This window comes from Apostichopus japonicus, chromosome 16 (assembly GCF_037975245.1).
Source record: "Apostichopus japonicus isolate 1M-3 chromosome 16, ASM3797524v1, whole genome shotgun sequence".
Taxonomy (NCBI): domain Eukaryota; kingdom Metazoa; phylum Echinodermata; class Holothuroidea; order Aspidochirotida; family Stichopodidae; genus Apostichopus; species Apostichopus japonicus.
The window spans coordinates 45420873-45438740 of NC_092576.1; the positions used below are offsets into that span (position 1 = coordinate 45420873).

Here is a 17868-nt window from a genome sequence, read left to right on the forward strand (position 1 = left end):
GTCGAGGAATTCTGAATTGCATTGGGAACAATTAAATTACGTAATGCAACACTATGCTCGATTTGTGTACAGTCTATATGGCAGTTGTACCAGGGAGTTCCATAACAACTCCCTGGTTGTACCAACGCAAAGTCTTGAATCTATTTTTAGCAACAGCTCATAACTAAGCCTGCATCTATGATTGGTTGAATTTTGGGGGGAACTGTATGCGATTAATTGAAATGTGGAATTTGTCGTGGACACTTTTCTCATTATCTGCAAATATCATTAATTACTCGCCAATTAACGTTGTTGGCAGAGAAAAACTTGGCTAATATCTTAGTTTGCTGTTTTGTGATTGATATATGTAAAGAAAAACGCGATGGACATGTCAAAAAAGTAGAAAACGCAAAAGGCTACTGTAAGATATGAAAATAATTTGGGTCTGTTCACCATCTGTGATAATATTTACATAGGAATCGAACGTACTTTAAAGAATATCCGTGATAACGTGGGCAGATACAGAGGATGGGCTTCACCTTCCTCCCCCCCCCCTCCCCTTCAGTCTGTTCTGTTCAAACAATGCTATCTTGTATGTCTATCTCCTGTTATCATGTGTATATTAAACACCCCTAGTGAGACAATCTGTCCTGTCTATTACTCCTCTCACTGGTAAGATAACAGTAAGGCATAGAAAGGGTCAGAGGTTATCACTACTTTGAGAGCTGTTTGTTTTTGTGGTCACTCACATCCTAGTAGCAGTAGAGAGAAGAAGTCTAATAGATTAGAAAACAGTGTAACCTTGTGTGTTGACTTATTTATCAATTATCCTTGGAACATTTTACACCCGGCTTGTGTTTATGCAACTTTTAATGACTGGAAAGTGCCCTTTCTGTTATCTGAGAGGCTCATGGCAAGCATTTACCGTAAGGTAACGATAAATAAATATTTTGAACAAAATGACCCATTCAAAAATGAGATCGCAAGTAGCTACCTTTTATCTCAAACATCGCTAACAATTGACATAGCCCTACATATGGCAGTTACGAATTGTGAAAAAAGTATGTGTCTGAGTTAATGGACAAGCCGTAATATTAACAACTCTATCGCAATGTTATTAGTGTAACATAAAACCGAATGAGTTGTAGCCTACAATAATGTCCTGTAACAGTATAGAGATAAATAAAATACTACTATAACTAGCTTAATTCTGTGACCTACATGTAGGAAAACGTATAGTATGCACAATGTTGTGCTAATGGAATTGCGCTGATATTGTATTATGATCTGGGCCTATACATAAAGTCATAAGTAACTTAGTTTGTACGTACACTTCAATTCGCCTGATCCAATCTTCTCATAAAACAAAATAAAAGACGGCTCCGTGATGTAAAATAATCACTATGGCATTCTGCCGCCAACTTTAACGTTAGAGTAGTTCTCGAGAGTGTATGCCATAATACATCATATAGTTTAGTGAAGAGCGCAAACCCGGAAGAGACATTGTCCTTAAACAGTTATAGAATGCTCACGCGATATTCATATAACATACACAATATAAACACAATGTAAGGTCAATAGCACGACTATCCTTTGTTGTAAAAAAGATCCAAACAATTTATAAACTGATTAAATTCGGTTTCATTTTCTCTTTTATACGCTGTAAGTTGAACAATGTGTTTGTAAAGTGTTGAATGAATCACCTCATTTGAATTTTCCATTAGAGTACTCTGTATGGAATCAAAGACATTCCTAACTCTAAAACATGAAGTAGTAAACGTCTTTAGTGAAACCCTCGAGTCTGTAACACTTTCAGATACTATTTGTCTTCTCATAGATATTTTAAAGGACAGAAATACTTGTCAGTAATCCATTTTTGCCAGGCGCGGCGGAACGGAAAAATTATTGGGGGGGGGGGGGCTAATGTGTGGAGACTATCTAAGCGGAGCGCCACCATCGGTTGGCGCGGAGCGTACAAGAAAATTTTGTTTTTTTTCAAACCCCCAGATGGCCGGAAACGGCACTTCCCGATTGTTTTATGCTGCGAATACCTAGCCCTAAAATATGGGTCTCAAGCCTGCAATTTCTGAGATTGCACGTAAAAGTCTGTAAAAACATTGTAATTTGTATATTCGATGGTGTTTAAAGAGAGTAGCTATTACTCGTAGTGTACTCGCAAAGACGTTTTTGAGTGTAGTAAGGGCAGTGGCGGAGCTAGGGGTATTGGTCGGGGGGGGGGGGACAAGAATGGTCTGTAGGGGCGCTTTCGACACTATCTAAGCGGAGCGCCACCACAGGTTGGCGCGGAGCGTACAGAAAATTTTTGAGTAAAGTTACTCCCTAGATTGCAGGAAATGACCCATTCCGGGCCTTGCTAATTTGCAGATAAACGGAGAATAAATAGGTGTCGTCGCCATTTTGTCGGAAAATTACACCAACAGAATATGACAAATGTCAATAGGTATATGAGAGCGCAATAAAATAGTCAATAATCGCGAATAAGTTAAAAGTAGTGAAAAGCTGAAAAGGGCGCCAGCAGTCCATTTGAGTCCGTCAGGAGGGGGGGGGGGATCCGCCCCCTGACTGTATTTATGGACGCTCCGCCACTAAGTAAGGGGATGTTGGAGAACTGGCTGAAATGAGGCAAGTCATTGGCCTAAGACGAAGTTGTGTTACGCTTACCGGTACTCACACTAACTGCTTCCACTTTTCACGGGGCGTGAAGACGCGGTTGGGGTGACAATGTGGTCTATAGCCAGGGGACGGTCCGAGGGACCAGGGTCCCCCAGCAATTACTAAAATTATTACACCTATATAGTATACGTGTGCATCGGACAGATCGACAAGTATGCATTGAAAAATGGGCAGATGCACGTTTCGGAGCCTTGGTAAATATTGGGGGGGCTTATCATGCATTTGCCCCTCAACTTTTTCATTGGGGGGCCCCCCAAGCCCCCCCGGTTCCGCCGCCACTGATTTTTGCATTCAGCTATTGTTTAAATGTATTTATTTTATTTTATTGTATCTTTTATTTATTTATTTTTTTTTGGGGGGGAGGGGGGTAATGTAGGAGTGTTTGAAATTACGTCTACCTCATAAATCCTGGATTTGGTGCTAGGGGCATACCTAGAAAGTTCAATTTTTCTTTGATATAGCTAGACTTATTCCGGTTGCAATAATAACATGCGATATTAACATGGAAAAGTAAAACATTTTACACTCTTAGTTGAAAATGCCATCACAATAACATTCCTAACTCTAAATATGGTTCTTTAAATGTAGAATATTTTGGGCAAGAAACCAGTTTCTTACTACACAAATTGGTAAATCACGTGTAGTGGGTTATATGTGTTATCATGTCAGCATATTATCTTCAAAAGTTTGTTGATTTACACTTCAGATGTCACGATGTGTGAAACATTTGTAATGTACTCATATGATTTTTGCATTTATCATTTCATCACTATGGAACAGTTTGTTAAAACATTATTGGGGAAAAATGATATGTACAGTTTATAGGGGGAAAATATATTTCTCCAATGATATTACTAATTTTGCTGTTGACAAATGTCAGCATAAAACATCACTAAATATTGAGAATGTGAATCTACAATAAGCATAATGCTTCGAGGATGTGGTTTTTAACCTAAAGATGCAAACAATTTACATCAATTGTGTTTGACAATAAACTTTAAGCCTCCGGAACATAGGAATAATTATACGTAAATGGTGCAGATCTCTCCCAAGAGAACACAATGCCAAACCTTTGTTGAAAAAGCAATGCCATGAGTATATTATTCGAGCACAAATGGCTGTCCTAACTGCTAAGATCAGGAAAGCAGTGTTTGCATCTCTATTAGCCATACAACAACTCAATATTGTTCTCCACCAAAGATGGTACTTCTCGGTGTACATATTTACATGTGACATTTGCAATTTTCAGCAGAACCAATGTACTATCATCTCTAATTTCAAATTTATATTCAAGTGTTTACGGTTATACAACAGACTGTATAAAGCAACATTTTATTTGCCACTAGTTTCTCTTTTCTATTCGTAAATACCCGTTACGCTACATTGTATGCATACAGCCTCAGCCTATAGGCTAAAATAGTACTTTGGACAAACACTTCCTTATTCCGCAACGGTTTGTCTAGTGCGCAATCACGGAACTCGGATGAGCGGACAACACCCTAAAACAGACGTATAAGTACGGATTAGTAAGCACAGTGTTAGATCACGTACCTATTACATGTATATACGCTATATGCTTCACGATACTGTACAAAGCTTATGCAGTAAAGATTGAAGGCAAACACATGCATAGTAATATTGATAAGAACCAGTACTAAATGGACTTCGAATGCATTCTACCTTCTCATTGTAATATGATTTACTTCCTCAGATTATGTTCTACTTACTGTAAGAATATATATAATGTATTAATTTTCAAGACAATAGTATAGTGTCCATAACCACTATAAATACGACGTCATATCTTCATTATTTGCTCTCTCTCAGCAGTAAAATTACAAGATAGTCCCCTCTCTGCCACTCTCCTTGAAAGTGGTCGAACTTAAGATTGGCAAAAGGGAACCTAATTGACAAACAATTTCAAACACCACCATAAGGTAACAATAAATAAATATTTTTGAACAAATTGACACCAATTCAAAATTGAGATTGCAAGTAGCTATTTCCTATCCCAAACATTCCTAAAAAATAATACAGACCTACTTATGGTAGTTACGAATTGTGAAAAAAAAATCTATGTGTCAGAGTTAATGGACAAGCCGAAATGCTAACAATTATATCGCAATGTTATGACTCTAAAATAAAACTAAATGAGTTGTAGCCTACTAGACTGGTCTATAACAATATAGAGATAAATAAAGTACTACTATAATTAGTTTAAATATACGACCTACACATAGGCAAACATATAGTATGCACAACGTTGCGCTAATTAGATTGAGCTGATAGTTAATTATTTCTGGGCCTTATATGAAGTCATAAGTAACTTAGTTTGTACGTACACTTCAATTTGCCCGATCCAATGTTCTCATAAACCAAATTTAAAAACGATTCCTTGGTATATAATAATCACTATGGCTTTCAGCACACATCTTTATAGTTGAAGTCAAGCTGCATTTTCGATGTCATAACGCATCATATGGTTAAGTGAAGAGCGCAAACCCGGAACAGATTTTGTCCTTAAACAGCAATAGCTTACTCATGCGATACATTTCTAACGTACACAGTATCATAATAATGTGAGTTCAATACTGTCTAACATGCACTGCCTGCTAAACTGGCGGAAGGATGCAATAAAAGTTAATGCAAACATCTTCTGATATATTTCTTAGATATACTCCTCGCACGGTCATTTCCTTTGCCGGTATTATCCACAAAATGTATAAACTGATTGAATTTGGTTTCATTTTCTATTTTAAACGCTGTAATTTATAAAAGGTTTCTAGAGCTGTAGCCATATGAACATATAGATATAGACATAGATGTAGGAATTGGGACGGGCTGCAGCTCACCCCACCCCACCCCCCTAACCCCTTCCCAAAAAGAACATATTTCAGTTGAAATTCGGACAATATGCTGATATTGTTTCGGGCATTGCCCAAAAAATTATTAATGATCTTGTTTGATGAGAGACATTCCTAAAATGCCTGTCGTGCTGACATGCCGACTAGGTATAGACAGTCCACTTACTATTTACGTAGGTCATTACATTAGTCATTGAGCTCTGTGCTATTGATATGTGGGCAAAATAGTCAAGTTAGTTGCCTGTCGTTATTGATGTGTGATGTGTTTAATGACCAATTGCATATTAATAAACATGTTTCCGAAGATTAACAATGTTATTATGTTTAAAAAGCTATATATATATATTGCCGGTAGAGGTGATGAAAAATGAATTAGGATTTTAAGCACTAAGATAGGATGAAAGAGGAATATCACAACATTAAATCTTAGAAAATAGCAAAGATCTGTATGGTTACAACGGTTTTCAAAACGTGACCTCTGGTCCAAATCCAGCTTTCTCTACAAATTTCTTTGCTATTTTCCATTGTTCAAACTCTCCCTGTTAGTTTCCGTTATTCGTTTAATGCTATGAATATAGAATCTTTTCAGCAAGAGTTTGATCAATATAAGAGATGTAATCATTACAAAAAGCTTTGCGACCTCAATGTAATTTTCAATGCTATTATCAATACATAAAAACGGGTTGATAAACCCGGGCAGAATCCGTTGTATTTGTCAATGATTTCCCTAATAACTTCCCGAGTTGCCAGCTTGTATTGTAGATGATGTATTTAAGATGGTTTGAAGGAGTGCGGTTGTGAAGGAATGATTTGTAGTTCGTATTGTTTTTCTTCTTATTTTGTAGTTACAGGACAAAGAATACCGGGAGTAATCCATGGAACGACTTTCTGAGAACTCTCATTTGTGTGACATTTAAGTGGATAATTATTGCCACAAAAGTCCTTAATGGCATCAATAATTATATCAGGGTACGTGATTTCATTAAATAACTCAAACTGGTTGGAGTCTGATATAACGTCTGATAGTTCTGTAGAATTGATACAACTATGTATATAGAAAACCATCACCACCACCTCTTTACTCCTCACTGCCAACATGTATGAAATTATAATTTGTTATTTTTGAAATACTAACTGGAGTTTTATTATTAACCCTGGTCTCAGTCACGACTACTACTGAGAAGTTGGAGTAGTGAATATGAAATCATATTAGGCCTACAAATATTATAAATGAAACTAACAATAATTTTCTAATCAACATAACAGGAAGCACGACGAGTATGATTGTCTGTTTCGTTGAATACACTAAGTTAATCCACTGCTGTAACACAAAAATCCTCGATTGATTCGATTTTTTTTTTCATTTCCGTGATTTCTTGTGTAGATTTATCGAGCTTGCATTCCAGGTAATGATTTTTTGGCCTGTTTTTTTTTATGTTGTCCTTGGGAAAGCGTTCCGACGTTTATCCGAAGCCCTACCAATGCCTGCTTGCAACATAACTTCAAGCTTAGGGTTTGAAAGTACTGTAGCAAAAAAACTACGTGTTTCCCCCCTCGTATGTTTTTGTTAAATGTCCACTGCGCCCGCGGAGACAACGAAGTATTTTTAGAACCAGAGGGCACAGCGGTTACGTAACAGATTTTGTTAGCATTATTGTAGTGCGCATGCGCGCTACAATATTGGCATTACTTGCAAAGTGAACAAACCTACATGACTGGACGTTACAAATTAAAGTTTCATATCTGTATATTTAAAACTGAAGACACGAACACTCAGACCCGATTACAATGCTTAAAGTGCTTGTCCAAAGCATTCGTCAACCCATTCACACTACTTGCAAGTACAACTTTCTCAGCAAACCGTTCCACTCATTCACAAACCCTATTATATGACAAAGTTATGCCGAATATGAATCCTACTTTGTGACTTTAGGAGTTTAAGACAATAACCTCTGGTACAACTACTATTAGCAAACATAAAATAGTCGGTGAAGGATACATTTTCAAAACAATACAATCTTGAAAACCTGAATCAAGTCACCACGTAACCTCCTAAGCTCCAGTGTGGTGATATTTTTTCTCCTGGAACTATTTCATTTCCTTTGCACACTCTAAAAATTTAACATTACAAAATGACGGAACGATTCCTCGTGTTAATTCCTGTTACGATGCGATACAATATAATCCACATACACACAGTGTGGAATGAAAGAACGTCTTCGTTACTTCCTGTATATAGAATCGAAGTATTACAACCCCTGAACAGATAGTTTCCTGTTTTGAGAACTTCCGTATCAAGTTATATATAAAGCATGTAAAGTATGTACAGTCCTATATTTAGAACATTGGCAAATTAATCAATACCTAGACTGATCCTCTTGATTTGATTCGATCACGAAAAAGTTCTGACGATCATGTCAGAGAGTGTTCCATGATATTATTGATGTAGTTGTGTAAGTATATTTAGTGTCGTTATCGAACCCCATCATCCTCTTTCTTTGACGTGAAGGGGGTATAGCAGTTTTTACAATGATTTATGGTATTGTTTAATTCAGTTGTATTTATCTTCAAGTGGGAAGTACCGCTATTTTCACCTTCCACCTTCTTCACGGTTGTCACTCCCGGTAACCACGCGATGTTCCACCCGAGAAATAGTAATATGCTATTACCCACACGGCGTATTAGATACGTAGAAATAACGTAATATTTAGTCGATGCAAAATAAAAGTGAATTGGTTGGATTCAAGCGCACAATCTGTATATGACTACGAATGTAACCTTTATATCGATTGACCTTAAATTTCAGTCTTTTGTTTTAAATCGCGCTCAGACAGCACTTACGTAGCTAAATTACTTCCTTATCGAGAGTACCTCAACAATGTGATAAGGCAAGAAGGGAGGCGATCAGATTGACCTCAAAATGAAAGTAACTATTAAGTACAGTTCCATAACGTTTATCAAATAACATCACGGGTTACACAAACAAATGCTCACCGGCAGACATAGCGAAAAGATGTTACTTACATTTTGTATAGGATAATGTACCTGAAGATCATTTAATCTGTTGAATTGTTGACTGTTTAATGAATATGATTTTTATTATGATTTAGATATTAAGAAAGCTAGATATTTTTGTTATAGAAAATGATCGTCTGCGTTAAAATATAAACCCAGCGACGTCCTAAGTTCCAGGCAAACATAAATCCTCAACTTTAAAAATTGATTATCACACTGCGAATATTAGTCGTAAGGGCAAGACAAATTTTCAGTACGTTAAGAAAATTCGTCAGAACATCATTGCAAGACTGGGTTATAGCGACCACATTTAATGATATTTATCCCCTTCAAATCTTTGCACAAATCATAAATGGTACCACAATCTGAAATGTTGAAAGCTTTAATGGACACACATGCAAACAGAGGCTCTACATGGGCACCTCTAGGCATTACTCATACCTATCAGCTCTAATGGACACACATGCAAACAGATGCACTACAGGGGCACCTCTCGGCATTACTCATACCTGTCAGCTCTAATGGACACACATGCAAATATAGGCACTACAGGGGCACCTATAGGCATTACTCATACCTATCAGCTCTAATGGGCACAAATGCAAATAGAGGCACTACAGGGGCACCTTTAGGCATTACTCATACCTGTCAGCTCTAATGGACACACATGAAAACAGAGGCACTACAGGGGCACCTCTAGGCATTACTCATACATGTCAGCTCTAATGGACACACATGCACATAGAGGCACTACCGGGGCACCTCTAGGCATTACTCATATATGTCAGCTCTAATGGACACACATGCGAACAGAGGCACTACAGGGGCACCTCTAGGCATTACTCATACCTGTCAGCTCTAATGGACACACATGCAAATAGGGGCACTACAGGGGCACCTATAGGCATTACTCATACCTATCAGCTCTAATGGACACACATGCAAATAGGGGCACTACAGGGGCCCCTTTAGGTATTACTTATACCTGTCAGCTCTAATGGACACACATGCGAACAGAGGCACTACAGGGGCATCTCTAGGCATTACTCATACCTGTCAGCTCTAATGGACACACATGCAAATAGAGGCACTACAGGGGCACATCTAGGCATTACTCATACATGTCAGCTCTAATGGACACACATGTACAAATCTTAAACTGGTTAAACAAATTAAAAGAGATTTACATGGAGGCATATTGTATAAAGTACAAGGCTTGAAGAAGTCAAAGACCAGTGCCAAGGAATACAATGATGCTGAACACAAACAATTCGTTAAAATGTTAAAACATTCAAAAAAAAAATTACTTAAATTTCGAAGGTTTCTGTTCATGAAGTAATTCTCTAGGTTATCGACGCCAATCTGCAGGTATTGTTCTAAATCTCCAGGCAACGTAGGTGTGTTGGAGACGGGAGGGGGCGCTGTTGGTATGAAAATCTGTATCCGACTGAGTCACTAATGAATTGTGTGCAGTACTTACTTACCGTTAGTGAGTTGTTATGATGAAGAAAATAACCTGTTCCTTCCACACAGTGTCCTACAGAGTATAAAAAAAAACATCAAATCATTAAGACGAAATAACAACGTGTGCAATTTGATGGAGTTACTAAAAGGGTCATTCCGTGTCAAATCACGGATGGCTGTTGCTGCACCCTCTCCAAAAATTCCCAATTTTTTTTGTATGATTGGAACACCATAAAATTAGCATATTCTGAAAATGTCAGTTGAATTTGCTTCACAATTGGCCGATTTATCACACTTTGAAATTCCGCAATTCGTCGCCACCGTGGCATTTTGGCATTTTTGTGACTTCTGAGGTCAAATTTCTCAGCAATTAAACATCCTACTACCTTTCTTTTACAGATGCATATAGAGTCTATCCCATAGAACAGGAATAAAAAAAAATACAGTTTGACAGAACTAATTATAACATATATAGCTTTCCTTATTATCAAGCGAATACACACTAACTTCACTAAGGTCTAAACGAACACACAGAAGAACGCAATTCAACCATATGCACTACAGTAGCAATCCAATGCGGTGCAATGCGGGGAAATCCCCTATTGCGACATCAATCGTGACGTCATTCACAATGATCCCAGCAGCTAACGCCTCGCTAACCTATGAGCTATTCACTTCAATCAAGCATCAACAAGTGCTACACCCATAAACATCTTCAAAATGGTAGCTCATGTGTCGCACCGGAACTCTAAAATAACATAATTCATTAATATCAACTGTCAAACAACTGTACTTCATCCCAAATCCATTTTTCCTCATAAAATAGCTTACAATTCCTGACGGAAAATAACGTGTCAACATTGTCAATACTGAAATGACGATGTACTCGACGATAGTTAGCACGCTACTCAGGCATACACACAGTACATTGATAACCAAAGCGTGTTGAACTAAGTATGTAGTGCAAGTGGTTATTACTTTCACAAACGATACAGATGAACCGTTTATCTCCTACTTATTTGCTACTTAACAACAGGTCATCTACGAATAAAACCAACATATTTAAGATCTCAAAACATTTATCCGGCTTAGAAGTTCTTAATGTAAGCAAACGGTAGGATTTAAGGACGATCTTACCTAGAGATGAGACTGAACAAGAACAACTCAATGCAACGTTGAACATCTCTGGGCCACGAATGTTAACTTGTATGCATGTATGTATGTATATGTGATCTTCCCGCAAGCAGGAACTCGCGAAAGAAGCCATGGAGGCTTATAGACTCGCAAGCTGACCGAAGCCAATCTCTCGGCACACATCCATTTAACGTCCATGTCGGGAAGTTGTACAACAACGGGAAGTTGTACACGGGAACTTCGGCATCTTAGTTGTGCGCTTGCGCAAACATGCGCAAACTTGCGCCAACTTGCGTTATATTAAGTATGTTGCACATTCATATAGGTTTTAAATGCAATGAAAATAATAATAATAATATTACAGCTACTACTAATAATAATAATTATCATTATGATAATAATAATAATAATAATAATAATAATAATAATAATAAAGCACAAAGTAAAAGATAAGTTCTTAGCGCTGTACGAAGAAAATATGAACAAATAAACATGAAATACAAACAGGACAGAGAAGACCGAAAAAAATATTTCAATAATAAGTTTCGAGTTTAGATTTGAAGTTAGTTATTGAGAGTTTGTTGCGAATGTTGAAAGACAAAGTATTTCAAAGCTTCGGTGATGTAAACGCTCTGTCGCCGTAAAAGATATTTTACATAGAGGTCCTGATTTGAGAAGAAGTTAATTCGATGGACGGAAGTCTACATTGGTTGAATGAGATATGAGATCATAGATATATCTTGGTGCAAGAATTTTTAAATGAATGCGTTTGAAACGTTCAAGTTGTGTGTCAAATTGCATTGTTGTATACCCATATACCCATAGACGCCGGTCTTAAGTGCAGCTTAACCGAAGAAACATATGCTTCATTTTGAAAACGGTGGAAATATAAATCGATTTGTAGAAACATAAATTATTTCTCCCGATGCATCCAGTTTTGCTTATTTTTGTGATAGTTTCTCCTCAGGCACTTTCCCCCGAAAATAAAATCATAACTAAACCTATTATGTACGTATAATAACTAAGAGATGACGGTTATTTTCATCATGAATATGAGATATACGATTTTCAGTTGCTCGATTGCCATTGATGAAGAAATAAAAACAATTCATGAATATGGTTTCGAATGACCATTAATTGCGGTACAATCCAACGAAAGATGAAAAGACAAAGAGAAGTAATTTTGTCAGCTTTCATCAGTTAATTTTATGGTACCGACTATAAACATATGTACTTTCAAAGAGAAAATCGAGAATCAGCAATAAAGCACTAAGCTGACGGTAGGCTTTTAGTCTTTGTAACATATATAAGATATTTAGCACGAGTTTCGTAATCCAACCTCTGGCCTAGGCCGATATCAGCTGGCTCAACATTAGTCTTAGTAGAATTACCACGACAATGTACTCGTTTCTCACAATCGTTAAGCCTAACGTTAGCCCATGTGCGACAAATAAGGCCATGCCACCAAACAATAAGATTTACCATAGGCCTATAACGGATCTTAGCGGCTCTCAGCTAAACGTAGTTGAAAACCAGATTTAGTAGACCTGAAATAGGCAAGTGAAATGCATATTTAAAGCTGGCAAGCCTTACATGTAGGGGGGAGGTGGGGATTTGATTTGGAGTAATAAACATTAGGGAATCTGTCGTGGTCACTCAAGTAAGTAATGTATGAGAACACATGAAAGATGAAGTAAAACCCATTAGATATATTTCGAGACGTGTTTGACAGAACTAAACAGTGTATATGGTAGTATAATTAAACATGGTGGATATTACAGAATCATTTTGGATCGAGGGTGTAAGCCAAACAGGGTAACCTCACCTCCACCAACCCTTCCACTCAGATTGAATTATAAGCTAGATAAAAAGACCCCATATTAACTAAATTTGAAGCAATGAGAAAAAAAAAAAAAGTCCTATCTGCATGGGTCTCAAGCTCCAGATTTGTTATTATTTTAAGATGATGTTGGCATACATGTAAATACAGTAATGCAAATATGAATGGATGCTGCTTGGATAAAACACAGAGCAATGTTGGCCTACTGTAGAACAGACGTAACCAAAGAATTATGCCACTGATAGTTGAATATACATAATGAGTGGAAGTCATTGCATTTATTTTATTTTGCATAGACACTTCTGGATAAATGCATGGTGCCTGCGGGCTCCTGGCGTAGTCTGGACCCAGTGTGTGACCATGGATGAGTTTAAGATGGCACGATTATCCTTCAGCCTGCGGATATTAAATCTGGTTGTGTTCAGCCGTGCATGCACAGACTCGACCCCTTTTACCTAACAAGCCTAGTCCAGTGTGTCATTTTGCAATGAAGGGTATAACATGGTCTTCCATGATGTGCATGTTGTGATGAAGGGTATAGCATGGTCTTCCAGGATGTGCATGTTGTGACGAAGGGTATAACATGGTGTTCCAGGATGTGAATGTTGTGATGAAGGGTATAACATGGTCTTCCAGGATGTGCATGTTATAATAAAGGGTATAACATGGTCTTAAATAATTCTAGGATATGCATGTTGTGATGATGGGTATAACATGGTCTTCCAGGATTTGCAATTTTGGTGGAACTGTCTCATCTGGAAAGTTTTTTGATGGTTAAATCTGTACGAAAATTAAACCAAAAAATAGTTTATCACATATTACTTTCCTTTTTAAAAGTTCACACACAAGTAATATCAGCTTTCATCAACCATATACCAGTCATGTGATTGGTCAGAAAGTCATAATGACCAGTGGTCAACCATATGGTGCATTAACGTACTGTTCAGATTGGTCGGATTTATAAAAAATAAAAAAAAATACGCTGGTCCAAATAGCCTACTACTCAATCGATAACCAAAAGCCTAAATCAGCAAAAGCATATTGTAATCCTAACAATATGATTCTAGCAAGCGCTGCTGACCGTGGAAGCACTCTAAACCTGGTAGCAGACTCAAGCTCCGCCCACTCTGCACTGCATATTACGGAGAGAGAGCCAGTAGAGCTGTGGTCATGCTTAACTGATTTCAATAAATATACAATTGGACGCTCACACGCCATCATGACGGCGATGAGATTTGGCAATGGTCCATAATTAGCTGTCGCCAAATCAATGAGAGAAGCGAATAATGGGTCAACTCATTAATCCGGGTATCTGAGAAACATGAAAATCGGACCTCACCTAACGCTTTTATATATTCTTCAGAAAGGTACCCAGCGGCCTTATATACTGTTTGTTGCAGGTTCCAAAGTGTCTGTAAAGTGTCTTATATTTTGATGTAACAGCTTGAGTATCATGCACAAGGGTTGGACACCGTTTTAGTGCTGGGTTGATTACATCTGAGATCAGCTTTTTGATGTTTTTTTTTCTGCATAAACAAAGGTGAAATGGCTATATTATTGGCAATCATTTTTTTGATGAAGGAGTCCTTTCAATATGTTTGGCAATTTTAACATCAAGCAGGTGGCATGTATTTTCCAAACTATATAAGTGTTTCATGAAGAGACCCGAGCTGAGATGTAGTCCAGGTGGGTACACCTGTCAGAGACAAGTATATTCTTACATTTAATCTTACATATCTGACCATTCTGTAGTGCATAATAAAACATTCGTCTTCAGAGAATGGTACTGGAGCGTCACAAAAGTTAGGAAATATTACTATAACCCATCATATGGAAAGGTGGCGATCATTTGATCCGTGCATAGTCGACCTCGGGCCTTAAGTGTGTGTTTTATACCTTCCAAAACGACCGTATCGCGATCTTTTGAAAAAAATCAATGTACCGATATCATTTACTGATATCGGCTAAAACAAATTACAGTAGTTTAAACATTTCTCTTTCATAATCTTTTAACGAATCATCATTAATCTGAACTTTACTGTATGTCGTTTTCCGATTAAAAAAGTTTAAATTTTTAGTCCAGTCGGATTTATGTGCTTGCATATTCGTTTATTTTACAAGGACGCTAACTTCAAACTACTCGAATTCTCAGACCGTTTGATCAAACTGCATGGCTAAACTTGCGCAACTAACTTCAAATTCTGTTCTTTCATATTATATAAGCCTATTTCTGATTGGTTAATGTTCACTGTATGTCTTTTCCCCATCGAATGAAAGTTTCTGTTAGAAATTTTTCTTCGAAAACCTCATTATAACGCCTCATTATTTATTCATGAGCTACGTCACGAATCAGCTTGTGTATCAACAACATTCTCACTGATGCTTCGTCCGACAATCGTATTGTGATTTCTGAGGTGAATTTCGAGATTTGTTAAGTAATATGCAATGAAATAAGATGACGACATTGCAATAAACATAAATTAACAAGTTGAGAATCCCATTTCATAGTTTCCTTTGAAATAGGATGAATATAGTGATATAAATTGCCCACGTAAACGTTTGTAGCGAACGTACAGGCCTACCGTGCTTTATGTATTAATGCATATGGTTTCGTACAGTTAGGTTAACACTCGTATGTACGTATAGGCTAAAGCTATCGCTAGGACTATCACTGGTTGTTTGTTTGGATGATACCACTGTAAGTGGGTAACTCTTTATTTTGCTTTTACAACCAATTGATTTGTAACAAATGTTATTTTCTCAAGTTCGATTAAAAGGTGTGCAGACAAATAAATGTATAAACACAACGTCATGTCTCAGTGTTCGTTTACATTCACTGCTATAATTATTTTAGCATCAATTCATTTAGAAACAAATACAATCCCCTTGCCGGTAATGGAACAGTCCGCCTGTCAATATGCATATTCATACCGGTGACTCATAACATCGGCGGATTTTAGTCTGTGTGGCTTTGTAGAGCAAATGCTCTTTTATAGCCTAAACTTTTCCATATGTTACAACTACTCCCAAAATATCAACCATCTCGGACCCTGTCAATGGGAGTTATTGCTTTTTTTAATTTTGGTTTTTGGCCTCCAACTGACCTTTGGTGGCCTTCACAGGCATCAAAAACAATAGGGCACACCTTCTCACTATATATACCTAGTTTGAGTTGAGTCCAACTTTCCCTTGTTGAGTTACAGTGTACCCAATTGCGAGTGTCGCAGACACACACACATGCCAACCTGACTACATAGGTTCCTTTGCAAAAGCAAGGAACCAAAAAGGTGCTTTTACTTCACCTGATCTATAGTGGAACTTCAAAAAGATGATCATCTATGACATTGAAGCAATCCTTTGCTGCAGTCTTTCACCATGTTGGAGGTATGTTTACAGATTTGACTTCAGATAGTGATCTCTGAGAACATCGACCTCTCTCTTCCAGGGGAATCCTCATTTCCTCTGTACTCATACAGTATAGGCAACAGTGAAGGCCTACAGTAATATATATGTAAAGATAAGGATAATGGCACATTTCTTATAATGCCTTGATAAACAGAGAACATGCTGTCATTATTTCATGGTGAAGACTCAAGTCTGAATATTTGAGTTTCATCAGATTAGCCATTAATAGGGAAATTTCTAAGAAAGCCCTAATACAACAACAGCAATTCAAGGACACAAACTTTTGTTACCAAAGTAATGCTAAGCCCTGCCCTCTCATAAATTTGTATCACATCAATTGCAATATACAGCATGTGTATAGGTTATCTACCAACATCACCATACCAAGTTAGGTGATATTCCAAATGATGCTTGCCGTTGTGCCCCTGTAAAATACAGTCAACCGACGGCAAACAAATTGCCATCGTGCTCTTTTTGTTTGCCGTCGGTGCCCATCTTTCTGTTCTGTATATTTGTACACTAAAGTTACAACAATCTTGAGATTTTTTTTTATTCGTCCTTCGCAAATCAGCGATCTTTCCACTGTAATTTTCGCAGTTTCTGTCATCTGTGTGCTTTACAATTAAATGTGTGTACTCACAAGGTCTAGGGTGCCACAGCACAGTGTGCATTTTACGGACGGGACAGAGAATACCGGTGTGAAGTTAGATACTTATTCCCCGTTCCTCGTTCGATATTCGCGAATGAGTAACTGAGCTGCCTATTCGGTTACGTATTCGACAATTGTATCGACGTAACACCTGTGACAAGACAAAAGCTTTCTTACAAGATGTTCAACATTTGGTCGTGGAAAAGGGGTTTATCTATGGCCCATGGGTCATATGAACTCCGATGACTATGTAGAAGGGTACCATATGGCATCTTGCCCGGTCCAAATAGTTCTTGGCCAACTAAAATGACCACTACTTCATCAGTTCTTAAATTAATGTAAAAAATTACTTTAGGCCCTAATCAAGACTAGCACGCCTTGGACCACCTTACCAATGGGTCATATGAATTCTTGACACATTGTAGAAGGATACCATAATGCGTCTTGCCCGGTCCAAAGAGTGCTTGACCAATTAAAATGACCATTAAATCAACATTTTTTTAAATAAATGTAACGGGAACTGAAATAAAAACATTTGGGCCCTAATCAAGACCAGCACGCCTTGGACCGCCCAACCAATGGGTCGTAGGAAGTCTAAGGACCTTGTAGAAGGGTAACATAATGCGTCTTGCCCGGTCTAAAGAGTGCTTGACCAATTAAAAATGACCACTAATTCATTTCTTTTTTAATGAGTGTAACGGGACCACGAAAAGCTTTGGGCCCTAATCCATGCAGCACGCCTTGGATCACCAAACCGATGGTCAACATGAACTCTAAGGACATTGTAGAAGAGTACCATAATGCGTCTTGCCCGGTCCAAAGTG

At 37.7% G+C, this 17868-nt stretch overlaps 1 protein-coding gene and 1 long non-coding RNA gene across 7 annotated transcripts in view; both read right to left on the reverse strand.

The window, feature by feature from the left end:
* LOC139982207 (uncharacterized) overlaps positions 1 to 11418 on the reverse strand; it is a 61015-nt gene extending 49597 nt beyond the window's left edge. For 2 of the 5 annotated variants that reach the window (XR_011798037.1, XM_071994810.1), the window contains exons 1-2: positions 11154 to 11418; positions 10033 to 10089 (exon numbers count right to left, since the gene is read on the reverse strand). Coding sequence is in view for 1 of the 5 variants with exons in the window: in XM_071994810.1 (XP_071850911.1) it covers positions 10033 to 10089; positions 11154 to 11283 (187 nt within the window). In the remaining 4 variants the exon portion in view is untranslated. Of the gene's footprint in view, positions 1 to 1310; positions 1865 to 5015; positions 5223 to 10032; positions 10090 to 11153 lie in introns of those variants that run through there. The other 3 variants (XM_071994812.1, XM_071994813.1, XM_071994814.1) reach the window with 3 other exon arrangements.
* Positions 11419 to 13082: 1664 nt separating this feature from the next.
* LOC139982231 (uncharacterized) lies at positions 13083 to 17222 on the reverse strand. Of its 2 annotated transcripts, XR_011798065.1 has the most exons (4): positions 16780 to 17222; positions 16293 to 16485; positions 14330 to 14516; positions 13083 to 13770 (listed from the first exon to the last, which is right to left on the reverse strand). It is a non-coding gene; the product is annotated as an uncharacterized lncRNA (long non-coding RNA). The 2 variants fall into 2 exon arrangements; XR_011798064.1 differs by lacking the exons at positions 16293 to 16485; positions 16780 to 17222 and having other exon boundaries at positions 14330 to 14811.
* Between the last annotated feature and the right edge of the window lie 646 nt (positions 17223 to 17868).